Here is a 27,767-nt window from a genome sequence, read left to right on the forward strand (position 1 = left end):
CCACTGGTGATGGAATGGAGGCGCTACGTCGCATATGATTCCATCTTGTGGCAGGGTGGGAAACTTCTACTTGGCGCCTTCTACTTTCGTTGCGCTTCCCGCAATCCAGGCTCGACTCTTAACATTGAAGAGCGCCTTAAGAAGGAAGTTAGCCTAAGTGGATGAAGTCAGGCGCACGACATTGAGGGCTACGAAGCTGTTACCTGCAGTGGCCTTATGTCGGTGACAGTGAACCAAAAGTATGTCTTATTGCCTCGAACGAAAAGTTTTCTAGTTAAGCTGTGTATGAAAGGCTTATTTCTCATTAATCTCACATCTACATACACACTCCGCTAGCCACCAAGCGGTGTGTGGCGGAGGGCACAATTTGCGCCAAAGTCATATTCCCCCCCCCCCCCCCCCCCCCTCTGTTGGACTCGCGGATCGCGCGAGGGAAAAAACTACTGTCTGAACGCGTCAGTACGAGCTCTTATTTCCCTTATCTTTGAATGGTGATCATTGCTCGATTTGAAAGTTGGTGGTAATAATACATGCTCTACATCCTCGGTGAAGATTGGATTCCGGAATTCAGCGCCTTCCGTTTAGCGTGCCGTCTATCTGCAACTGTGGCCCACTTCAAACAGTCTGAGATTTGTAACGCTCTCGCGATGGTTAAATGTACCAGTCACGAATCTTGCCGCTTTTCTTTGGACCTTCTCAATCTCTTGAATCACACCCAACTGGTAAGGGTCCCATACAGACGGACAGTACTTTAAGACTGGATGAACTAACTTATTGTAAGGTATTTCCTTTGTTGAAGGACTGCATCGCTTCAGGATTCTACCAATTAACCACAATCTAGAGTTCGCCTTACCCGTTAATTGTGTTACGTGATCATTCCATTTGAGATCATTTCGAATAGTCACACCCAGATACTTGACAGATGTTACCGCTTCCAAAGACTGATCATTTATTTCGTACTCATATTAATAGGGATTTTCGCCTTGTTATACGCAGTAGGTTACACTTACTAAAATAGAGATATAACTGCCAATCATTACACCACGCATTTATTTTCTGCAAATCCTCATTGATTTGTTCACAACTTTCGTGTGATGCTACTTTCCTGAACACTACAGCATCATCGGCAAACAGTCTAAGGCCGCTGTCAGTACCATCAACCAGATCGTTTATGTAAATCGTAAAAAGCAGAGGACCTATTACGCTGCCCTGGGGCACACCTGAAGTTACTCTTGTTTCTGTCGAAGTTACCCCGTTCAGGACAACATACTGCTCCCTGTCTGTTAGAAAACATTTTATCCAACCGCATATGTCACTGGATAGACAGAGTTGGTAAAACTACTGAATTCAATAAATGTTTTTTTATGCTTAAATACGGAGATACGTTTTGCAGGAACTTGTATGTTTGTCATTTTGGTAGAAGGCTAAGTTAAATTGACTTTGTGCTAATACCTCGGTAAAAATAATTCCTGTCACCCACCTATCAGTTACGAAACACTTGCTGCTTTTGCTTGCAGTTTCGCCCTCGGGCCTTGTCCATTTTGTGCTCTTAATCCAGCACAGTTAGCAAGGACTCGACGGCTAGATCCCGAAAAACACACGAAGACTCGAGGGCAGCCGTTCGTAGTGATTTTGATTTCCTTTAGCTGTCCACACCGCGAGTCGAAAGTTCGCCTCCGGCTGTAGTGTGGAACTAATGAATAGCGAACCCGTGTGACTTTTACGAGCGCCGTCGTCGCCTGCAGGTGTTCGACCGGCTGCGGCGGGCGGGCGGCGGGTCGGCGCTGGAGAAGCTGCGCGCCGTAGCGGGCGACGCGCAGGCGCCGGGACTGGCGCTCGGCGCCGCGGACGCGGCGGCGCTGCAGGCCGAGGTGAGCGTCGTCTTCCACTGCGCCGCCAGCGTCAGCTTCCGCCAGCCGCTGGCCGCCGCCCTGCTGCTCAACGTGCGCGGCACCAGGGAGGTCGCGCTGCTCGCCACGCGCATGCGCCGCCTGCAGGTGAGGCCCGCGCGCCGCCGCAGATATACCTGGCGCTACAGCGATCTCTGTGCTAACCGTGGAGGTATAAGGAGGGGAGATGGCACTATGGCCGTCTGCTGTACATCTGTTTGAAGGCGGTGGGCATGGTCGGCCGCCATGTTTGATTGGTCAAAGCAGTGACAGGGCTCTTGTTAGAATTGCTTGTTCTTCGTATTTAACGTTATGTCTGCGAAATAATTTCAGATGATGTTGAGTGTTACATTGTTTACATGCATAACACAACGTCAGAATAGCTTTTTCAGGCGTTTTCGTTTTGTTTTTAATGCTTTTTTGCCCCAGCAATAAAACTGATTTGGTCTCGTTAACTTAAGTGTTTCTTTTGGATACGAACTTCGAATGATAAAAAATAATAGTGTACAAAGCTCTTTTCAAACTCAAATCACCTTTTACTGTATTTGTGTCGATGTAAACTGAAAGCAGAACCCGAAAGCTATGCTTGTTTACATACCGGACGATATTTCTTACTCGTTTACACACTTATACAAAATTTCATTTGTAAGTACAAACATAGTTTGTGCTTCAGAAACGAGTCTTCTGACCAAACTGCAATGGCGGAGCTCGGTTTCTGTCGGCTTCAAGTTTGTGACGTCATGGCATCTCCCCTCCTTATACCTCCATGGTGCTAACCATGGAGGTAAGAATAAGGGGAGATGGCGCTACGTATCCCAGCCGTACTACGTTTTGAAGCCATGGGGGCGTGGCTCGCTGCCATGACACTCTGACCAAAACATTGCCAGTGTGCTATAGCGCTGCGTGTATTACGGTCGCTAATTGCACCATATACGCATGCAACGTCATAAGATTGCTTGTTTCAAAGTTTTTGTTTAAAATAAAATCTCGTAAAGGCGAAATTCCGCGTTTCTTCTGATTAAAAATAGTTTTTAATGTAATATTACGAATAGCTAGCCTTCAATGTAAACGATACAATTTTGTTAATTCAGTAATAAATGTGTATCACAAACTAAATAATAGAAACTGAAAACTAAGTTAGCTATACCCTCCCTCCAAAGCCCCATAAATACATCTTGTTTGTAATACGTACTGGGACATTTCAGTTACGTTACACTACTGGGAAACACTGTTCATTGCCACCAATATTTACTTAAATACGGTACATAGAATGGCAAATCTACACAGCGTCCTGTTTAGGCCTATACTTTACGCCAGTTAATGTAGTGTTAGCTTTTAATTTGGTACATGATGAAGACAAAGTGAGTTACTCAACACTCGATTATCGACGATACGCACGTATTATACTGAAACGTGAACTTGAAAACTAAGAATTTAATTCTTTGAATTAACATACCTTTTGCAAATATTTTGGGTGTGTAGGGAAAACTGATGGTACAGCATTTTCTCGGAGCCTTACTGTTGAAAGGGAAGTTCGGTCTATGTCCTCTTCTCGGAAATGCTGAGAACATATAGTGCTCCATTTAGACGCACGCCAATTCTTCCTCCTCATGGCATTCTCCCACAGAGCTTTCCGACTTTTTCATTCATTCATTCATTTCATTGTTGCCCTTATGGACAGTGTTTGAACTCGAAAATCACATGATGACACAATTTTCACTTCTTTCCTTTCTTCCTCTTCTCTTCCCAAAATCTCTTCATCCTTTGGCTGTGCTCCTGTTTCCTTTGCTCTGTCCAGAATGTTCCTGTCTTCTTTCTCTCCTTTACAATAAATTTTGCACTCCTAACTTTGTTTCTGAAGTATTTCCTGTCTCCTATCATTTGCCTGTTGATCCCTATCTGCCTTAAGTCTTCGTCTATTTCATGATACCAATTTGTTTTCTTGCTTGAGCTGTTTACTACATCAAAAATTTTCTTTGTAAGTCGGTTGTTGTCCATTCTCTGTATGTGCCCATAGAAAGTTAATCCGCGTTTTCTGATCGCGTCTGTTAGTCTGTCAGTGTGCTGGTACAGCTCTTTGGTAGGTCGCTTCATCCATATGCCATCTCTGTGAATTGGTCCAAATATTTTTCTGAGAATTTTGCGTTCTATTTTTTCTGTGTCTATGATGCCTGATGTTCCAATTGTGGTTGTTTCTGACGCGTACAATGCTTCTGGTAATACAACTGTTTTGTAGTGCCTAAGTTTGGCCTGCCTCGATATGCTTTTCTTATTATAATGTGACCATGTGAGTTTGTATGCCTTCTGGAGTTTCTTCGTTCGTTCCATGTTAGCCGCCTTGTTTGATCCTCCCATTTGTATGTTCTCCCCTAAATACTTAAATTTTTCGACTCTTTCTACGGATCCATATACCGTATGCATAGTGTGTACATTGTTGGTCTGTCGTTCCATATATTGTGTCTTCTCGTAAGATACCTGCAGACCTGTTTTGGCAGCTATTTCATGCAAGCATTCCAGTGCTTCCTTTGCCTCCTGTGTATTATTGCTGAGTATGGCTATATCATCTGCAAATGCCAGACATTTTATGATTGTTTTGGTTTCACGTGTTCTTCCCAGCTGTATTCCTTTAACTTGTTCCTCCCACTGCTTGATAATTTTGTCTAACACCATGTTGAACAGGATTGGTGAGAGCCCGTCTCCTTGTCGGACACCTGTGTGTATGTGGAAGGGTTCCGAAATTTCTCCCATGAACTTAATCTTGGAGGTAGTGTCTGTAAGCGTCTGTTGTATAAGTGCCCTGGTTTTTCTGTCGATACCATATTCTTCCAGCACGTCAGAGAGTGTCTGTCTGTCTATGGAATCATATGCTTTTTTAAAGTCCACAAAGGTAACTACAGTGTTTCTTGCCTGTCTGACTTTCAAAAGTGTTCTCAAGTTCCAGATCTGTTCGATGCATGATCTCCCTTTTCTGAAGCATGCCTGGTATTCCCCAATTTGCAGATATGCTTGTGGTTCTAGTCTGTTTAATAGCACCTTAGAGAAAATTTTGTATGTAACTGGTACTAGCGAAATGCCTCTGTAATTGTTTGGATCTGACTTATCACCCTTTTTATGTAACGGATGGATCAATGCACATTTCCATTCCTCTGGCACTTTCTCTGTGATCCAAATTTCGGAGATAATCTTATGGATTTTTTTGGTGATGTTTTCATCTTGGAGTTTCCAGATCTCGGCGATAATACCATCTTCTCCGGCAGCTCTGTTATTTTTCATTTGTTTTATGATTTCCTCTATCTCTTCTATTGTGGATGGATCAGAATCGGCATTAGATGTGGTCTTTTGGAATGTTAATTTTCCTGTAGGTTTTTTGCAATTAAGAAGTTTATCAAAGTAATGTTTGAGAATTTTACAGTTTTCTTTTGTGTTTGTTTCCAGGGATCCATCTGTTCTTCGGAAGCAGAGGCTAGGGGGTTGATAGCCCTTAATATTTTCTTTGAAAGTTCTGTAAAAATTTCTTGTGTTATTTCTTTTGAAATCTTCCTCAATTTCTTTTAGTCCGTTATTGTCATATGCTCGTTTTTCCCTTCTGATTTCCTTCGATGCTAGTTTCTGAACTTCGTGAAATTCTTTCCATGTTTCTGAATTTCTGTAGCTACTGAACTTGTCCCATGCTTGCTTTCTTCTCTCAATGGCTTCATCACACTTTGCGTTCCACCACCTATGTTTGCGTTTTCTAGGTGGTTGTCCCCAGCACATAGTCTTCTGAACTGCCTTCGCCAGATCTGTCCATGTGTCTATTGAGTGCCTATTAATTTCTTCAACGATTTTATCCCTGTTTATCTTCAAGTATTCCGGATCAGGTTTGACTATTTTGTTTTGCGCTGTCTGTTTCAGTCTTGGGATTGGCCTAATCTTAACTTGTAGCAAATAATGATCAGACTCGAAGACTCCTTTACGTGTTCTGACATTTAGAATTTCCCACGAATGGCCACATGATCAATCTGAAATTCTCCCCACACTGTGTTGGGTGCTTTCCATGTTGTAAGTTTTCGTCTTGGTTTTTGAAATTGTGTTGACATGATTTTGAGGTTAAAGTTTTGACAATATTTTATGAGGTGTTCCCCATTTCTGTTCGTGCGAATATGTGCTGAGTATGGGCCTGTTATTTCTCTGAATTTTCTCTCCTTACCAAGCTGCGCATTGAAATCACCCATTACAATTTTCACATGTCTTTCTGGTACGTTGTTAGTTACTTCCTCCATGTCTTCCCAGAAGTCTTCAATTTCTTGTGGCTTCTTTCTGTTATGGTCATTTGTAGGTGCATGTGCGTTGATAATTGTGTATGCTGTATTACCTGATTTGAAGGACAGTGTCGAGATACGTTCTGATATTGAATTGAAGTCTATGATGTTATCCATGACTGATTTGTGTACTGCAAACCCTGTACCAAACAATAATGGTGTTCCTCTTCTGACAGCAGGTTTACCTTTGTAAATCCTGTAATGTTCTGTGTCGAAATGGTTTTCATCTACGAAGCGCGTCTCTTGGATGGCAAGAATTTTGATGTGAAATTTATCTAGCATGTCTGTCAGTTGTTTTAGTTTTCCAAGTTTGAACAGAGTGTTTGCATTGAGAGTGCCAAGGTAGTGCTTGCGAAGAGGTTTTGAGAAGCTCCGACTCTTCTCCTCATGATGTTCCTGGTCCCCCAGAATCCGATGACCAGGAAAGTCCAGTCCGTTGACTGGGGCCTGGGGTAGAGGATTTCTTTCCATTTGTTCCATCATGATTACTTCAAGTTGAAGTTGGTTGTGGTGACCTTCAACAAGATCACGGTAATTGCAGACTTGATTGTTGAGATCAAGCCATATTTCACTGCCGCACCAACTAGGTAAACAGACGCAGACCACTAGTCGCTGGATACCAGAACAGACACTAATGGATTTCTTGATGTTGTGTGTTTGGTCCGCGAGAGCTATTTTATTTCGCTCAAGTCCGCCGGCAAGCCGGTGAGGACCCCCCTATCCGCCACCTGGGACGCGCCACGTCGGAGTATCACCTCTCCGCCTGCTACGACACCGTAGTTTTATTTTTAGGAAATCTAAAATCATACAGGAGAAAAACACGCTATAGTACAAGTACCGATGTAGCACACGTTCATTCACAATGATGTTGTAAAATCACACTTAACGAGACAACTTACACACGAAATGTTATTCCCTTCGATTTCGCATCACAATCAGAACGATTCGTACACCCGAACACCACACAAGTCACCATTATAGCGCAAAATTCTTCCAAAAGCGAGCGACAAGCCTATGCACACAAGCTTACAGCAGCAATGTTTTGGTCGGATTGAGATGGCTACCCTCGGCTTCACATAGCTTCACAGCTGTGACGTCACGGCGTCTCCCTCTATTCTTACCTCCATGGTGCTAACTGTATGTCCGCCATCTTAACTAGCCCAAAACGATGGAGAGATGTCTACAGACGTTAAAGTAACTTCTGGCGTGCCCATAGAGTAAATATCTCTGGAGTGAGCATTGCGTTCTGCGCATGTTGAAACACAAAACCGGGATTGTCAAGTGTTTTCGGGACTTCGCTGTGCGTGTGTGCTTTCTGCAGCGTTTGAAGTTATAATATCAAGAGTTTTTGTTGTGCTTCACCGTTTGTTGATAGTGTAATAGCGATGGTGAATTACTGTTGTTGCTACGGATGCAAAGAAAAATATGTGAAAGGAGAGATAGTAACTTTTCATGGATACATACCATGTAGCTCTAATTATAGTTATATTATTAAGATACACTGTATATGTTTAAAAATTTCGAGATGCATTATAATTAAGGCTTGATTCTGTAGACCTATTTTTCTACGATTTTATGACTATGATAGATATTACGCCTCGTACAAAAGCTTACAAACAATCGCTTCCTCTCGTAAATTTGCTAGTGGAACAGGAAAGGGAATGGTTCGTTGTTTCAGCAAATACTATCCTCCATGCATTTATCAGTGACTTGTCGATTGTGTGTATAGATTACGCAGTCTACTATTTATTTAATAAACTGGGAGCAAGTACCTAAAATGGGTTAAATAAATACTTCAAAGTCCCACCACTACGAAAAATTGTGCTTTAGGTCGCAAAAACGAGAAAATAAATAGGCAGAAACAGCAGAAAAAAGGACGAATTAGCAGGGATATAATCGCTAATGCGTGGCAAATTCGGTGTTTTTCGGACACTTGCAAAAGTACTAGCGTACTGTCAAGTCGTTTCGCAAGACTATCACTGCTAAAATGTACGTCAGGCTCTGTAATAATATAAAGTGCCGTATCATACCGAAAACTACCAAAAATAGAGTGCATCTGAACTGTGACACCTATCGCAAAGAAGCAGGATGTAATATCACTTGCCCTTAAAAGTTATGTAGCTGGTTTATTCCCGGTATCAAATAGGATACTGTTAAAATGTTTGCGCAACATATATAAATAATCCACGACATGTTCAAAAAGAATCCGTCTGTACTGGGGATGTAGTGACATTCTAAATATACAGGGCGCTATACGGACAAACACACGACGTCCCGAGATCACGTGACCAGGCCGGCAATGTATGTTGACAGCACAAATTCTGTTCTGCGCATGTGAATGCTCACTCCAGAGATATTTACTCTATGCGCTAACTGTATGTCTGCCATCTTAACTAGCCCAAAACAATGGAGAGACGTCTACAGACGTTAAAGTAACTTTTGGTGTGCCACAGGAGAGTGTTACGGGACCATTGCTTTCCACAGTATACATAAATGACCTAGTAGATAGTGTCGGAAGTTCCGTGCGGCTTTTCGCAGATGATGCTGTAGTATACAGAGAAGTTGCAGCATTAGAAAATTGCAGCGAAATGCGGGAAGATCTGCAGCGGATAGGCACTTGGTGCAGGGAGTGGCAACTGACCCTTAACATAGACAAATGTAATGTATTGCGAATACATAGAAAGAAGGATCCTTTATTGTACAATTACATGATAGCGGAACAAATATTGGTAGCAGTTACTTCTGTAAAATATCTGGGAGTATGCGTACGGAACGATTTGACGTGAAATGATCGTATAAAATTAATTGCTGGTAAGGCGGGTGCCAGGTTGAGATTCATTGGGAGAGTCCTTAGAAAATGTAGTCCATCAACAAGGGAGGTGGCTTACAAAACACTCGTTCGACCTATACTCGAGTATTGCTCATCAGTGTGTGATCCGTACCAGGTGGAGTTGACAGAGGAGATTGAGAAGATCCAAAGAAGAGCGGCGCGTTTCGTCACAGGGTTATTTGGTAAGCGTGATAGCGTTACGGAGAGGTTTAGCAAACTCAAGTGGCAGAATCTGCAAGGGAGGGGCTCTGCATCACGGTGTAGCTTGCTGTGCAGGTTTAGAGAGGGTGCGTTTCTGGATGAGGTATCGAATATATTGCTTCCCCCTACTTATACCGCTCGAGGAGATCACGAATGTAAAATTAGAGAGATTCGAGCGCACATGGAGGCTTTCCGGCAGTCGTTCTTCCTGCGAACCGTACGCGACTGGAACAGGAAAGGGAGGTAATGACAGTGGCTTGTAAAGTGCACTCCGCCACACACCGTTGGGTGGTTTGCGGAGTATAAATGTAGATGTAGATAATAGGTTCACCGCATTCGTACTCCCATAGTTCACCGCGGTGACGCTTCCCCGTGACGTCATTCTAACTGTCTCGTATTACTAGAGCAAATACACATTGAAGAACAGAAAAACGTTCGAAATTGCCTTCCTGACACTGTTATTCGTGTAATCTCTATAATTTTTAGTGTATAAAACAGTTATTGCGCGCACACGACGGAAATAATGAACGAGAAGCACTCGTAAACAGTTGTCTGGTAATGTTTTGGGCTCCTCGAAATGGCGCCCACTCTAGCGTCAAAACAGCATGCAGCGTAAGTCTGTAGTCCCACCTTCCTTCTTTTTTCACCTCCACGATCGAACTCCAGCTGTCTGAACGTGCCGGCCAAAGACGCTCCTATTTTGTTTCCTGCCTAATTACACGTGGGTGCTACGAAGTGTCGAGAACACAAAATGAAAATACTTTTCATTCTGCTCTGACATCAGGCTATTACACTGCATGTTGATATAAAGTTCAAATCTAGAAATAAGAAACGAATTCTTTGTCATGTACAGACTATTGGAATTTTATTTTTTATTTTTTTGCCTGACTATAACACGGTGCACTATGTGGATGACAAGAATCTGACCACACACCGCAGTTCCGTGCTCCGAGATCAGAGATGAACACCCACGTAATATAGAGATCACTGTGGCACTCCCTGCTGTCAAAGTTTGTTATCGTATGACAGTTCAAGTGACACTAGAGCTCCTAGTGGCCAGATACCCAACTGTAAAACTGATGTTCTTTTAAAATATTTTTTTACTTCATTTACTGAATAGTTACTATATTTCTGTGGCCGATGCACTACTAAATTATGAAAAGACCTGAATGATTGTGAAATAACGCAAAAATCTCACTGAGTCAAATATATAACGTGATGTGAACAAGTATTACTTTCAAGTATGTGTATAATTGCAGCTTACGCTACTGAAAGCAAAGCAGTACAAACACAGTATTTCATTCATGAGAAAGGTATATATTTCCATTGCTTTGTGTTCTTATTACGATAGTCACATTCCTTGACACTTTGACAATTTTACACGGAATACGATGATCTGTACATTGTTACACTTCACTTCCCAACAGGCAAATATTTTTATAAATATAATTATTTGTTCTGCGTTGAAGAGTCTTGTTGTTCCTGGCTCCGATGTTTGACAGGTTAGGTAATATTTTCGGACCTCCTTTCTTCTAGGTTGGGAAACAGTTATTACTGTTGACGATTCACTGTCACGTCGGTATGGTTCTCTCTTCAGTTACTGTTGTAGTGGTTTATTTGGTACGTTAAGTTATGTATTGCATTCTTCGCAAGTTTCCTACATTCCATATTAACTGATTAGAGTCGAAGTGTAACTTCACGTTGTTCTGTTGATATACGACATCTCTCTGGGAAAGTCAGGTCTCTTATTGTTTACTAGCCACTTTTCATTATTAAAGTAAAATGACACACTTCAGTTATTGCCTGTAGGTTGCAAAAGAAACGTAAGTAAACTGTCCTCTAATGTACTGTTTCTTACCCCTCAGGATATTATTAAACCTTAAGTATGACAAATGTGGTGTCATTTTTTTTTATATTGCTGCTATTTGTTGCACTGCATACACACTCCCTTTTTCAAAACAACTGTATTTGGTCAAAAGCGCTATGTAATGCGAAACTGATCAGTACACGTGAGGCAAACCTATCAGTATACAATGAGGCACAGAGCCTGTCAGACAGATTCGCCAGGCGAATCAAAAGGAAACTCCAGACCTTCCACTACATGGCTTGGGACCACACACTACAGACAGCTGAGCAAAACCAGGAGAAACTCTGGAAACGCCTCAAATCAGTAATAATAAACTACACCTCTATTCAGCCTCTAGGGAATGCCCACAGCATGAGGTCAAATGGTTACCCACTGCTACCTCTAGATCCTGAGGTCCCAGGTCCAATTTCTAGCCGTGCCGGAGATTTTCTCCAGCCACGGATTGGGTGTTTGTGTTGTCCTCATTTCATCTGATCTTCATCAAGGAGCAAGTTGCCGAAATGGCGCCGAATAGAGAGACTTGCACCAGGCGCCTCATCTAGTCCAGTCGAGGTCTTCTGGCCAGTAATGTGTTGTGCCACTGCCTTTCAGCTTGACAGTTGTAGCTCGTGGCCCAGCAAACGGGAAGCTGGCAACGTGTTCCAACACAACAAACTGTAGAGAGTGTGGAGGAAACTGTTCTCAGAGGCAGGGCTGTCTTTTTCAAGGGGTGCAAGAGTTGTGGAGCCAAGACAAGCCAGTGCAGGTACCTCGGGGGCGCGAGTGGGGTGCCTTGTACTGTGTACAGTCTGCCCAGTCTTGAAAATTACTGAACATACATTCATTTTACCTGTAAAAATATAGGCACCAATATTTTTTACAAATATGCCTCATTGAGCTTTTGGCACAGATGCCACAGTGGCACAAAAGAAGACAGTTCGAATAAGTAGCAGGGCAAAGAGGACACCATCCCACTCTGCATTGTTGCCAAATTTATTCAAGATGATGGATCCAAGATGGCGGCCATATATGACAGGAAATTCAAATTTTTGTGGGAAAATAGGTCAATTGGGCTACCTCCACTTGCCTAACTCCTCTCACCCACACACCTGGAATGGAGCAAAATTTTAAAAAAATCGCAGGATATTCAAATTTCTTGTGCGGTCACCTCGAGGTCCGAAGACCAATTACCTTAGTTCACGACACCACCACACAAGGGCGCTGTTGAAACTCCCCCACACCCTTTCCCCCTCCAATCCCCCACTCCCCTTCACCCTCCCATCCCTCCTCTCCTCCTCTCCCCTCCCTTCCCCTCCCCTCCGCTCCCCTACCCCATTTGGAAATTGGCAGGAAATTCGCTCAGTCTGTGTCGAGCTGTTGGACTGGGAGGATCTCACGATATTAGGTTAATATGAGCAGGTGTAAGGCAATGTTTTATCTGCCAGGAAGTTTCATTGTTTTATCAATTTGTTTAAGAATATTGTTTGTGTATTTCTGAAATCGCAGTACACCTCGAAAATAATGGTAGTGTTTAAACAATTTAGATGATTTTAAACAACCGTGATACATTTCTTTTTTTTATTCTGATAGGAAAAGGAACCATGTTATTACACTGACACAGATCATCATCATCATCATCATCAGCCAATTCAATCATTAAATGATGTGGCCTCTTCGAGTCGTGGATTCAGGTAGGATTTCAGCAGTCTTCACCAAGTGGGACGGTCTTGGGCAGTTCTCTGCCAGGTGTTACCAGCGATCTTCTTGATATGTTTGTCCCATCTGTCTGGTGGTCTTCCTCTAGGTCTCCGGTGCTCTCTCGGACTCCACTCCAGTGCTAGCTTCGTCCATCTGTTGTCTTTTCTTCTTGCGACGTGGCCAGCCCGCTGCCATTTCAAGGAACCTACTGTCTCTAAGATGTCATTAACGTTCGTCACGGACCGGATGTCATCTGCCCTTTTCCTGTCCTTTCTTGTATAGCCCAGCATTGATCTCTCCATGGCTCTCTGTGCTGTCCGAAGTTTCCCTTTTGTAAATGAGTTCAGTGTCCATGTCCCGCAGCCATACGTCATCACAGGAAGAATGTATTGATCAAATACTGCTTTCTTCAAATTTACTGGCATTTTTGATCTGAATACTTTTGAATTATTCTCTAATGCTTGCCAGCCACGCTTGACGCGTCGATAGATTTCTGGCCTTATGTCTCCCTTCATATTTATAATCTGGCCAAGGTAGACACAGATAGCACTAAATATATCAGGCGATTCCGTCTCGCCGTGCAGCAGAGTTACGTTCACTGGAAGCAGCCATGCGGTGGGCTCACAGCTCCGGCCAGGGCCTGACACAGGGCAGCCGCAGGTCCACACTGAGCACCTCCTGTCGTGCGGGGAAATACCTCGGCCCTCCTCCTCCTAATCCCTGTGCTACACCGATATCCCTTGTGGTCCAACACAAACTGCTTCAGGAATTATTAAAGCTGGTGTCTAAGCAATGTGCGGAATATTCTCACAATGCATGTTGAAGATGTTTGTCCCACCTGTCTGGTGGTCTTCCTCTAGGCCTCCGGTGCTCTCTCGGACTCCAGTCCAGTGCTAGCAAATGCTGCTGCTTCAGAAAATGTGCCACACGGAATATTAAACAATTCGCTTCACAAACTGAATACAGGGTGTCACAAAAAGGTATGGCCAAACTTTCAGGAAACATTCCTCACACACAAATAAAGAAAAGATGTTATGTGGACATGCTTAATTTCCACGTTATAGCTCATTTTAGTTTCGTCAGTATGTACTGTACTTCCTCGATTCACCACCAGTTGGCCCAATTGAAGGAAGGTAATGTTGACTTTGGTGCTTGGGTTGACATGCGACTCATTGCTCTACAGTACTAGCATCGAGCACATCAGTACGTAGCATCAACAGGTTAGTGTTCACCACGAACGTGGTTTTGCAGTCAGTGCAATGTTTACAAATGCGCAGTTGGAAGATGCCCATTTGATGTATGTATTAGCACGGGGCAATAGCCGTGGCGCGGTACGTTTGTATCAAGACAGATTTCCAGAACGAAGGTGTCCCGACAGGAAGACGTTCGAAGCAATTGATCGGCGTCTTAGGGAGCACGGAACATTCCAGCCTATGACTCGCGACTGAGGAAGACCTACAACGACGAGGACACCTGCAATGGACGAGGCAATTCTTCGTGCAGTTGACGATAACTCTAATGTCAGCGTCAGAGAAGATGCTGCTGTACAAGGTAACGTTGACCACGTCACTGTATGGAGAGTGCTACGGGAGAACCAGTTGTTTCCGTACCATGTACAGCGTGTGCAGGCACTATCAGCAGCTGATTGGCCTCCACGGGTACACTTCTGCGAATGGTTCATCCAACAATGTTTCAATCCTCATTTCAGTGCAAATGTTCTCTTTACCGATGAGGCTTCATTCCAACGTGATCAAACTGTAAATTTTCACAATCAACATGTGTGGGCTGACGAGAATCCGCACGCAATTGTGCAATCACGTCATCAACACAGATCTTCTGTGAACGTTAGGGCAGGCATTGTTGGTGATGTCTCGATCGGGCCCCATGTTTTTCCACCTACGCTCAATGGAGCACGTTATCATGATTTCATACGGGATACTCTACCTGTGCTGCTAGAACACGTGCCTTTACAAGTACGACACAACATGTGGTTCGTGCACGATGGAGCTCCTGCACATTTCAGTCGAAGTGTTCGTACGCTTCTCAACAACAGATTCGGTGATCGATGGATTGGTAGAGGCAGACCGATTCCATGGCCTCCACGCTCTCCTGACCTCAACCCTCTTGACTTTCATTTATGGGGGCATTTGAAAGCTCTTGCCTACGCATCCCCAGTACCAAATGAAGAGACTCTTGCTGCTCGTATTGTGGACGGCTGTGATACAATAAGCCATTCTCCAGGGTTGCATCAGCGCATCAGGTATTCCATGCGACGGAGGGTGGATGCATGTATCCTCGCTAACGGAGGACATTTTGAACATTTCCTGTAACCAAGTGTTTGAAGTCACGCTGGTACGTCTTATTGCTGCGTGTTTCCATTCCATGATTAATGTCATTTGAAGAGAAGTAATAAAATGAGCTCTAACGTGGAAAGTAAGCGTTTCCGAACACATGTCCACATAACATATTTTCTTTCTTTGTGTGTGAGGAATGTTTCCTGAAAGTTTGGCCTTACCTTTTTGTAACACCCTGTATACATCACAAAATTGCTACTCGAAACACACTTGCACATAAAGCACCGTGGGAGCTGTAGCTGGTGCGGCGACTGTTTCCAGACTTTGGAATTATGTGAATGTTTACTTTCTAAGCTATGTCAGTAGAAATGGTTCGTCAATCGCGAATTAATTTACCGATCCTGAAATCGACATCAGCTGCAATATTCGATTTTACACGCCAAAACGACGATATTTGGTAGTCGAAATACATATCTCTATAACTCTAAATAGGATGTCCAGGACTTCCTGAGTTTTAACTGCTTGTTTGAATGCACTGCCAGTGAGAGAAAAATTTCTGAGACCTGCAGCTGCTTTTGTGTTCAACACTTATCTGAAACGCTGAGTGGGCTTAGCTTACACTTCCTGCTGCAGTCAGGGATGTTTAGGCTCTTAGTTTTTATTTTCCTCTCTTGTCGAGGCACACTGGTGTCTAAGCACAGATGGGAAAATCGTACCAATTACATATCTAAAATTTCATGACATATTTTGAAACCCATCACAGACCATGAGAAGAAGACACAAACAGAATTCGAAGCATTGTCCTACAAAAGAGAAAAATGGCTGGAATTTTAGGTGAATTCTTGATGCCTACAACTACTGGTCTGGAGATGCTGTAAAACAACAATGGCGGTGCGGGGGGGGGGCGGGGGGGGGGGGGGGGGGGAGACACACCATTCCACCTGTCCGAACCAGAGGAAGCTGGTCTGCTTGGACTTGCCTCTGAACACTCGAAAAAAAAAAGACATCACACGACTCTCAGACGTTACAGATCCTTCCGCAGCTACCTTGTTCTGCCCCTGTGTTATTCGAGTCAGTCTGTAGAGGCTACTATGTCCTACACAAAGGATGTCTTGTGTGTGTCAGATGTAGCGGAACTTCCTGTGAATGGAGCATCCTGATTGGTTCCTGCTGAATTTAAACTCCAAATTGCTGATACTGGTGTGGGAACACTGTCTGCCACTTTCTGCAGACGGGTAAATTACTAGAAATTCAGTGAAAAACCATCTTGTACAGATCGAAAAACATACAGCAAGCATATTGCACTGACAGTTAAACCCTGTAAAAGTGGTCTACAGATCATAAAACATGGAAGCTATTGCCAAAGACACTTCCTCAGTTACACGGCTTCTGCTACTGTCGAGGAAGGCTTGAATTTTTCGGCGCGAAACCGATCTCCAACCAAACTTTATCACCACAAACAATTGTACCACAATACCGTAACGATATAGTAAACGCAATTTGTATCCTGCACCATATAAAAATAATCACTTCTGCATCCTGCGTATAGCTATCAATCACCAGACACTCTAACATATATCGCGAAGACAGATCCCAAAAAACATAAGCACATGCACCATATATAGTCGCAACACTAGATATTTCCGTGCAGTCACAAGGCAACTCCCCCCACACACACTGGCCTGATGTGTCACTCTCCAAACTGGTGTATAAAGGGTACGCTGGTTCCCCTGTCAACAAAATGTCTCATCACATTGATCTCGTGATGCTATCAGCTGATGACAATGCAGCACGATTGCGAGGGTCACATAAATGTGGACATATTGCGAACCCCATTCACACTGCCTACATCACATGACGCAGATACTGTTTCTTAGTGTAGGAAATAGCCATCATAAGAGAGGAGGTACAAAATCGATGTTCCTTAGCCCAAACAGTTCATAAATTCGGTAAGCTTTCATCACAATTGTCCATCTCTCCTTATGTGGGTGGGAGTCACATAGTATTCACACCTAGAGCAAACCTCTAGATGATCTCTCTATGCATTTTGTAACTCTTCCTCCATCTTTAACCAACCTGTGCAACATTGTCTACTATTTAATTTGGAACTGACGAGAAGTAGAAGGGGACTAGACCCATTGCAGTCGACACCTCATTAAGGAACAGAACAATCTGAGTTCCACGTAATCAATTAAACAATCTGTGCCAGCCGTCTTATTGCTGTCCACGAAAAATAACTGTTTTCCTGGTTCCTGTTGCTTCCATGTCAACTTTCTGTCATGTTCCTCTTGCCGTCACATACTCATTACCATGTACAATAATTTTCCTGCACCAAGCAGACATGCAAGTACTCCCCCATTCTCCATCAATTTCCCCATTTTTTGGCGTATTTTCCCTCAATTTCACTTATTTTCCGTCAATGTTCGTAATTTTACCGATTTTCCAGCACTTCTGCTCACGTAATCACGACATCACTTCTCACCACATATTCTACAATTGCTTGTGAATGTAGTACAGTTGTCAACACCTAATACAAAAAAATGGTTCAAATGGCTCTGAGCACTATGGGACTTAACACCTGAGGTCATCAGTCCACTAGAACTTAGAACTACTTAAACCTGTCCAAACTAAGGACATCACACACATCCATGTCCGAGGCAGGATTCGAACCTGCGACTGAAGCAGTTGTGCGGTTCCGGACTGAAGTGCCTAGAACCGCTCGGTGACTGCGGCCGGCACACCTAGTACAACTGCACTGTTTTCCTAAGTGTGTGTGGCTGTATCGGTTTCATGTGTGTGTGGGGGGGGGGGGGGGGGCATGGCACAGGGTAGATCCAGGATAGGATCAGGATAGAGCTCGTAAGTGGGTGCACAAAGCGTTACGTCAGAGATCCACCACGTGTTACGGTCAGGATGGGGTTCGAAGGGGATCCACAATTGTTATGGCTGCGGCAGAGTTCGGAGGCGGGTCCACCACGAATGACAGATGGGATAGTATTCGAAAGTGGATCCACCATGTATTATGGCCGCGATATGGTTGTAAGGTGGACCCATCATGCGTTATGGTGGGATAGGGTTCGGTGGATCCACCACACGTTACTGCCAGGACATGGTTTGAAGGTGCATCCATCGCTATATGTCCGGGGCGGTGTCTGAAGGTTTATTCACCAGTGGTAGGTTTGGAGTATGGTCTGGAGGGGCCCCCACATGAAAAAACTACAGAGACACACATACATACAGAAAAATAGCATTGAGAACTGTACTACATTTACAAGTAATTTAGTATGAACGGCAAGATGTGATCTCATGGTCACATGAGCAGAAGTGACATAAAATCGATAAAATTACGAAAATTGACGGAAAATACGTATAAGCTGACGGAAAATACGCCAAAATGCGAGGAAATTGAGGGATAATGAGGGAATACTTACGTGTCTACTTGGTCCAGGAAAATTCTCGTGCATGGGGACGAGCATGTGACAGCAAGAGGAATATGAGAAAAAGTTAACATGGAAGCACAGAGAACCAGAGAAACAGTCATTTTTTGTGAACAGCAAACAGACGGCCGGAATACATTGTTTATTATGGATGACTGCCAAATGTAGAGTAATAAATTTACATATGTCAGATTATAAGCCCAGATGTGACTCCAAAAGAGAATTGCATTACTGGATTGGGGACTGCAATACACAACTACAGAATGTATCACGTGTTTGACCCTGTGCAAGACTGTTTGTGTGTTTTAAACTGTAACAAACAGTATTTACAATGAGCTTGTCTGTACTCCCTACCAATCACAGCCATGCAGTGTCAGCTAGCAAATATCTTACAGACCAGTTGCTGCATGGTTTTTAACAACATTCTGCTGTATGCCTATTGAGGTATTAGTGATACATATCAGTTGACTGCTGTCTTTGATGCTTTCCTGGAATGGGAAACTATCTGCCTCTAAATCGACATGGACCTGCGTTAAAGGATGATAGAAAGTAGATGGAGTAGTCGACTGGGATGAGTTGTAAAGAGGTAGACTGATGGTGCATTCTAAAGAGAGGGAGATGTTGCAGCAGGTCATTTATCATGGATTTAACGATCTTTTTCCATTGTTCTCTCAGGAATGTATCAGTTGTCTAATGGAACTTATGTTCAACTCATATAAAATTGTGTGTTCAGCAAGTGACTTGGAGCACTTTCTACCTGCGACCGTTAACAGCAAACCTCTCCGTACAAAAGTCAGCAGAGGTCTTCTGGCACATGTATGATGAATTAAGTCCACCAAACTGATGGAAAACCTTTGTTGCCACCCTCCTCTAGACGAACAAACGTGCGTGCAAAGTAATCCAGTCCCCTGCCACCTCTCAGACATTAATCAAATCTTCAGTTTCATAACTGCAGTGATTCTAAATTAGCAACAGGTGTTTGTGAGGTACTGCAATTCCTGTGTGTACATGTACTTGACAGGCATTGTGTGTATGGAAGAGACCGTGTTCTGTTCAAGTGCTCAGTGCAGCATGGCATGTAATTCCACATGTCATACACTGCTGCTATGCATTTGTCTGTTTCCTCGTAAGATGTCATAGTTTCATGCATTTTCCATTGCCGAGGATCATTTTATAGGACTGGTGCTAACATAGCATAATTTCTGAACTGTATTCAGATGTTGTACAGTGAGCACTATACACCTCTGGAAAACTATATAATGTCATGTACCACAAAGAATCTATGTTTCTTCTTTCCTTTGGTGTAGAAGGAAGTTGTTTTATTGACCTAAAGTTTCTCGCTATAACGTGTGGTGTAGAAAACTTGCAGTGTGATTGTACATCAGGTACTGGCAATATATTTCCTGCATTGGGGTTTAACAGCACTGGATTCCATGCGACTAATATATTGGAAACCACACTGCTTTAACATTTAGCATGTGTAAGTGCAGAACCATATAGCCTTAGGAGTGTGTGTTTATGTTCTACAGGCTCTCTCTCTCTTTCCAATGATTTCCTGGTATGGAATCCAAACACTACAACAATACTGCTGTCCTGATAGCACAAGTGATTTACATAAAATGTTTCAAACTCCTTCCATCTGGAGCTCCATCATGCATAAAACATACATTTCTTCTTCTTCTTGTTCTTCTTCTTCTTCTTAATCATCTATTACATCACCACAACACTCTCAAGTGTATCAAGCAGATATCTACTGTACACCAATAAATGGTGCTAAGCTCCTCATCATGCAAGCATCTAGAGACATCGTGTGTAATTAGATGAGTGATATGGGTAAGATTGGTTCAGAATGGTCTTCACGGAGCAGTAGTTACAGTATTGGAATGAGAGCACCGCTCTATATCACAGGCGTTGGTCTGTTGTGCAAGTTTGGAACATGTGTTATGCCCTTCCCGAAAGCCACATATCAAAATATATTGATTACATGGAACTCGGCTTGTTCTGTTCCTTAATGAGACATTTAATGTAGTGGGTATTGCGCCCTCCTACTTCTGATCAGTTACAAATTAAGTCATAGACAATGTTGCAGGTGGGGTCGGTTAAAGACGGAGAAACAGTTAGAAGAGGCATAGAGAGATAATCTAGTTTGCTCAGGATCCACAAATGCGAGAATACTTTGTGACTCCCACCTATATAGGGAGAGATGGTCAATTATATTAAAATCGTATCGAATTCATAAAGTGTTTCACCTAAGGAACATAATTTTTGTACCTACTGTCTGATGATGGGTATTTCCTACACTAAGAAAAGGTGTTTGTGTCTTGTGATGTAGGCAGTGTAACAGGGTTCACAATATGTCCACATTTATATGACCCTCGGTACCGTGCTGCAATGTCGTTGGCTGACAGCGTCACAAGGTCAATGTGATGAGATGTTTTGTCGATGTGACAACTCGTCGTAAAGTGGTGGTTTGGACCCCGAGTAATTTAGTGAAATGCATCAAAATTATCGAAAATCTGGTAAAATAACAAAAATTGACGGAAAATGCGTAAAGTTGATGAAAATATGACAAAAAATGTGGAAGGGTGAGGGTACTCACATGCTCGCCCGGGTGTATGCAAATCACTCTGTTCCTCCACCAGTGGGGTCGACAACTGATAGTGCACACTATTCGTGCTCTATGGGCTTAAGTCCTGAAAAAAAAACACCCCTTTGTTCCACATGCAGTTATGGATTTGTAAATCATAAAAATGAGACATGCAGTGTCCAAAGGGTTGAAGGTCAGGATGACTAGTGCCTGAAACACTGCAACAATGACCACATATCCAGGTGCAATATCCACCACCAATATGTGAGAATCAATGCTCTGCGTCTATTCAAAAACAGAACACTGAGACACCTGCTACTCCATCGCTGTGGAAGATGAGATTAAATGAGGAGGTCATCACCTTTGGATAGCTGTTTGGAAGCACATCACAATGCCAAAAACTCTTCCAGTTTTCATACACTGAGATGTCTTCCACATTTTTGTCAATAACAAACACCATCTCTGTCTTTTATTTCAATCATCTCGTGTATTGTGGGAGTAGCTTAACTTACACCACGCAATATCCAGCTTGAATCAGAACGAGTTAATGCAAGTTTAGAAGTTGATGCTGTCCTCATAGTCATGGTAGAAAAACAAAATACGAGGGCGGTTCAGAAAGTAACCTCCGATTGGTCACAGTGCGGGTTGTGGGGGGAGTAGCGATGCCATCTGTGCGTTCACGCACTCAACAGGTCAGTCGGCATCAAGCCGTGGTCGAGTGAACGTCGTACCTGCGCTAGTTTAGTTTTTGTGGCAGTTTGAAATGTGTGCTGCAATAGAAAACCCCGCCAACTGTGAAGTGCGTGCTGTCATAAGGTTTTTTACAGCCAAGGATATTCTGCAGCAGCTATTCATCGTGAGCTTTGTGCCGTGTACGGACCAAGAGTTATGAGTGAAGGAGTTGTCCATGAATGGGTACATTTATTTAAAAGTGGATGAGAAAACGTTCATGATGAAGAGAGGAGTGGTAGACCATCATTGGTGACTGACGAACTCGTTCAGACAGTTGATGCAAAAGTTCGTGAAAATCGACGTTTCTCAATGTCGGAGTTGTCTACTGGTTTTCCACAGATTTCTAAGACTCTCTTGTACGAGATAGTGACAGCAAGATTGGGTTACCGTAAGTTCTGTGCACGATGGGTGCCCAAAATTCTTACCGACCACCACAAAACTCAAAGAATGGCCTCTGCATTAGACTTTCTGTCACGTTATGAGGACGAAGGAGAACCATTGTTAAACAGACCGGTGACGAAACCTGGATTAAGTACGTGAACCCTGAGACAAAAGAACAATCAAAGATGTGGGCACATTCAAATTCGCCTACCAAACCAAGAAAAGCCTCGCAAGATTTTTCTGCCAGAAAACTGATGGCAACGGTGTTTTGGGATGCCAAAGGGGTGTTGTTGGTTGAATTCATGGAACGTGGTACGACCATTAATCAAGACGTGTACTGTGAAACAATAAAAAAGTTACGACGGGCTATACAGAGCAAACGCCGTGGTATGCTGACTTCCGGTATCGTTTTTTTGCACGATAACGCCCGTCCTCACTCTGCTCGCAGAACAATGGCCCTTCTTGAGTCCTTCAAGTGGGACGTTATCAACCATCCACCTTACAGCCCAGACCTGGCGCCAAGTGATTATCACCTCTTCATGCATTTGAAGAAATGGCTCGGGTCACAGCAGTTTGATGACGACGAAGAGCTCAAAGATGCGGTCACAGGCTGGCTCCAGGCACAAGCGGGTGATTTTTATGCAGAAGGAATTTCAAAGCTTGTGAAGAGATACGATAAGTGCCTCAATCGCTATGGAGACTATGTAGAAAAATAGTGCAAAGATGTAGTTGTAAGATGTATATATTAAAATATTTTTATTTAACTTGGTGTATTTTTTTAAATCAACCGGAGGTTACTTTCTGAACGGCCCTTGTATATGGCAGTGTACAAAGCTGTAGTAGTACAGTGCTTGGATGCGTTACAGCAGAAAGACAGTGTATCAATCTGCTTATCAAATAACAACACAGGAACCCTCTCTTGTGATTGTTAGTTTGTGGGATCCGGTCCTCCTACATTACAAGTTTGTGCAAGTGACTTCAATCACTGGCCACCTGCTCCAGTTGACCAATACATGTATATTTTCAACGTACGATTATACAGCCAACCGGTTGCAAATAACTGTTTGGGATTCGAAACCCACTAAGGGTGTCTTCATCAGAATGAAATTTTGATAAATTCTCTAAAATGATATGTAGAAAATTATATATCACAAAGAAACACATTAACCATGATAACAATTTTCATGATGTACAGAGGTTACTTACATGAAATTACATTGCTAAAAAGCAGTGATCAGAATTTAGAGCAGCGATGCTCAGGTCAAAAGTGAAATGAAATGTTCCAGGCTTTGCCATGTGTGCCTAGCTAGGAACAACATCAGACTGATTGCCCAAATGGTTTACATTGCTGCCACAAAAACAATACATGTTGCGCCACCTGTCAGGTCCTGGCAGCGACATGTGCCCATTTCAAAGATTATAAAAGAAATAATTGAAAAAAAAGACAGTTAATTTTAAAGACAAAATATAAAAGAAGAGAGCTTTTTTAAAATATATAGCAGTCAAGCAGATTAAGTAATACTAAGAGTCTTCTGTTAGCCTTTACAGAAATTATTATTATGTAAAGGACATAATGATATAGAAAAATTTTATAAACAGCTGTACAATCCAAAAAATATTTGCATGAAGGTAACTTTAGCAGCACATATCAATGAGATTCGAAGAAAATGTTTCAGAACTATAAGTAGGAAAATGTAGTAGAAAGAGACGAATCAAAATTCTTTGAGTAGTGGATTGAAAGCATTGAAAAAAATTTGTTATGTAGCTGTAACCGTTCACTCAGGATGAGACAATCGTTCTTAGAAATATGCTTGAAAATCTCCAGCTCTTCGAGTAATCAAGCCTATGACCTTTCTTTTCTCTACGTAAAATGGAAATTTCTTCAACACATTTCAGTTTGTATCCAGAAATTAACATATGATCAGCAAAAAGTGGAATTGTTTACATTAGTGCCTCTTTTCCCAACAAATGCTCCTTGTACCTGACACTAAAAGACCTTCCAGTTTTTCCTATATAATAAATGGGACACGTATCACAGGTTCTTTTATACACTTCTGAATTGTGTATAGGCGCAACTGTGGACTTCAGATTGTGAAATTTTTTTTTTAAGTTATTGTTCGTGGAAACGCTAACTTCGAATCCATATTTTTTAACCAAAATAGGACGAATTTTACACAAAATAGGGCCTAAAAATGGAATCGAGAAAACATTTTTGTACTTCTGTCAGAAACAGCGCTTTTGCCTGAAGTGGTCACTTTAGCATCAGTTTCAACTTTGAAGTTCTTTTCAACTAATGTGGGATCATAGCTGTTATTAACTGCAACAGTTTTTATTATATTCATCTCTTCATTATGCCTGTCAGGTGACAAAGGTACAGATGGCTGAATGGAAAAATGCTTCTTGTGGGAAGAGGATGCATTGAACTATCAGGCACAATTCTATCTTTATTAGCGGCCTTTCGAAAAATACTGAAAGTGAGTCTGTCATTTTCAATAGTGATACTGAGGACAAGTAATTAAGCTGTCGTTATTTTCTAGTTTGCAAGGGAACACCATTAAAATTTTCAAACAAATGCTGAATTCCTTTCTGGGAACCACTGTATATGATCAAAATGTCATCTTTGTGCCGAGCATAAGACAAAATTTCAAGATCAGCAGCTGAAAAATTGTTGAAGAATCTCTCTTACAGCGAATTAATAAAAATATTGGCCAAGATGTCTGCCAGTGGGTTACCCATCAGGCTGATGGTGTAATTTGGCACTGAAAACAAAACAGTTGCATTTTACTGCTATTCTTAGCAAGTGAAATAGGTCAGTGATTTGTTCATCACAAATATCTTTTTCAGTAGTAAGTAGGTTTTTTTCAAACCTACGTGTATAGTTAATAGGATCACCACATAGCCATGATATCAACAGCAGATGGTATATGTTTTCGATATCAAAAGACAGAGTTCTCTGCCAGGTGACGTTAGCAAAATTTTTATAGTTTGTTGTTTCACTCCATTGGATATTATAAAAATAACGAGGAGACAGATAGATAGATAGATAGATAGAGAGAGAGAGAGAGAGAGAGAGAGAGAGAGAGAGAGAGAGAGAGACTGTGCTGTCAGCAGAATCTGTGACACCATTACACTGTCGTACTTCTAACATACTAATCATAGAAATAGAATAAAGGAGATCAGGACATGTACCATTAGATATTGATGAATTGTAGATGTAATGCTTCTGAATTTCTTTGTGCAGTTCACTTGTATTCTGCTCAGTTGCGAATACCCTCCTGTACGTTGGTGTGCTATTTTTCTCGTGGTACCCCTCTGCCTAGTTAGTGATGGGTGGAGGACTAGACAGCCTTCTAACAAACTGTCGGAATGTGATGGGATTTCGAGAGAATTAGCAGAGGCATGTGACTTGGCACGGGACATCTCTTACTTGTGGAAATCATGTGGATTCAAATGCTGTATTTCGAAGACTGAAAGATTCGTGGGAATACGGCAGGTAAGCGATACTCACAAGAGGGGAGTTGAGAGGTGAGCTTAGTACTGCTACTTCTAAGTGTTGTGGGCAAACATATTACAACCACTCACATACATCTCGCAAAGTGACGCCACTGAGAAAATTAGGAGCCAATATGAGGATTTTTACCGAGAGACAGTCAGCAGCAGGAGTTTCGTATTTTGTTTTCTTGATAAATAAGATACAACATTCTCCCATGAGGTTGGTTTGCCTATAAACGGATGGATTGATATCGTAATAGGAAGATGAAATTTACATTAACTCTTATATGTTTAATTCGCAACCCATTGTACAGGGTGTGGCTTAGGGCACCCTGTACCACTACAAGTCATTCCCTTTCCTATCCCACCCGCAAATAGAGCGAGGGAAAAAGACTGCCTATGTGCCTCCTTATGAGCACTAATTTCTCGTATCTTACATTCGTGGCCCTTCAGCAAAATGTATGCTGATGAAGGTAGATTCCTTCCTACGTCAGCTTCAAAAGTCAGTTCTCAACAGTGTCCCTTGTGAAAAGAACATCGTCTTCCTCCAGAGATTCCCATCTGAGCTACTTGGCGATGTAATCCAACAGTTGGAAAGAAATTATTCACTATGCAAAGTGACTCTTGTGATCATTTTAATTACCTACCTAGTCTATCAATATGATATCAATGGCGTCCCACCAGGTCAGTGGAGGTGAGGGCGAGATCTTTTAACGAAATTTCAGTCTCCCACCTACGCAGGGAAAGATGACCATCGTAACAAAATCAGCTGCGTTACTGAATTTACAACGTGATACATACACCAATAAAGGTGTTACCTGGTCGGATGAGGCTCGTTTCAAATTGTATCAAGCGGATGGACGTGTGCGGGTATGGACACAACCACATGAATCCATGGACCCTGCATGTCAGCAGGGGCTGTTCAAGCTAGTGAAGGCTCTGTAATGGCATGGGATGTGTGAAATTGGAGTGACGTGCGACCCCTGATACATTTAGATACGACTCTGACAGGTGACACGTACGTAAGCATCCTGTCTGATCACCTGCATCCATTCGTGTCCACTGTGCATTCCGACGGGACGCCCTTGGGCAACTCCAGCAGGACAGTGCGACATCTCACACGTCCAGAATTGCTACAGAGTGGCTCCAGGAACACTCTTTGGGAGTTTAAACACTTCCGCTGTCCACCAAACTCCCCAGACATGAACATTATTTAGCATATCTGGGATGCCTTGCAACGTGCTGTTCAGAAGAGGTCTCCACCCCCTCGTACTCTTACGGATTTATGGACAGCCCTGCAGGACTCATGGTGTCAATTCCCTCCAGAACTACTTGCAGACATTAGTAGAGCCCACGCCACATCCTGTTGCGGCACTTCGGTACACTCGTGGGGCCCTAAACGATGTCGGGCACGTGTGCCAGTTTCTTTGAGTCTTCAGTGTAGTATAAACGTGATAGTTACAGCTCCTCTGTGCTGTTACCTTAAGAGACTTCGTATTTGATGAAGCATTTGATTACTTTAGCAGAATTCGAAAGTGAGGAAGTATCCTGTGACAGAGGTAGCAGGTGATGGCGGCAGCGGCTCTGGGTGGTCGGCCATTGGCGAGTTGTTTAGTGGAGCAGGGTGCCTGTGTTGTCATACGTCGGTGCATACAAGACCTCAGATACGTTTAGCACTACGATCTATTTGTGGCGGAAATTTAATTACTTGATTTGCATCATGTTTGCGTGTGATACCCAGACGTTGAATATATATTTTTACTGTGAAGAACGATCATCGTAGGATAGTGGCGAGTGGTTTAAGTGATCTTTTTGACTCCTGTAAATTTTTAAACAATTAATTTGATAGGGTAGTGCAAACGGGCTCTTTCCCTCTATTTCTGATATCGAAATTGTGTCAGCTCTCCCTTTGTCCCTATCATTAGCCAATAGGAACACAGTCTTCTGAGGAGAGGTGGAAACCTCCGTCTGCATGTTTGAAGAAGTTGGTTCATACATACAAACAGGAAGTTGCATCCTGAGAGAGACAGAGCCAGGAAGTGACAGAATGGCGACACTTGATGCTTTCTTTGGAGCAGT

General features: G+C 42.7%; 1 protein-coding gene across 1 annotated transcript in view; it reads left to right on the forward strand.

The window, feature by feature from the left end:
* LOC124711506 (fatty acyl-CoA reductase 1-like) overlaps window positions 1-27,767 on the forward strand; it is a 239,946-nt gene that overhangs the window by 103,567 nt on the left and 108,612 nt on the right. Inside the window, exon 2 of the mRNA XM_047241619.1 lies at window positions 1,746-1,997. Coding sequence (XP_047097575.1) covers window positions 1,746-1,997 — 252 coding nt within the window. The remainder of the gene's footprint in view (window positions 1-1,745; window positions 1,998-27,767) is intronic.

This window comes from Schistocerca piceifrons, chromosome 8, assembly GCF_021461385.2.
Source record: "Schistocerca piceifrons isolate TAMUIC-IGC-003096 chromosome 8, iqSchPice1.1, whole genome shotgun sequence".
NCBI classification, from domain to species: Eukaryota; Metazoa; Arthropoda; class Insecta; order Orthoptera; family Acrididae; genus Schistocerca; species Schistocerca piceifrons.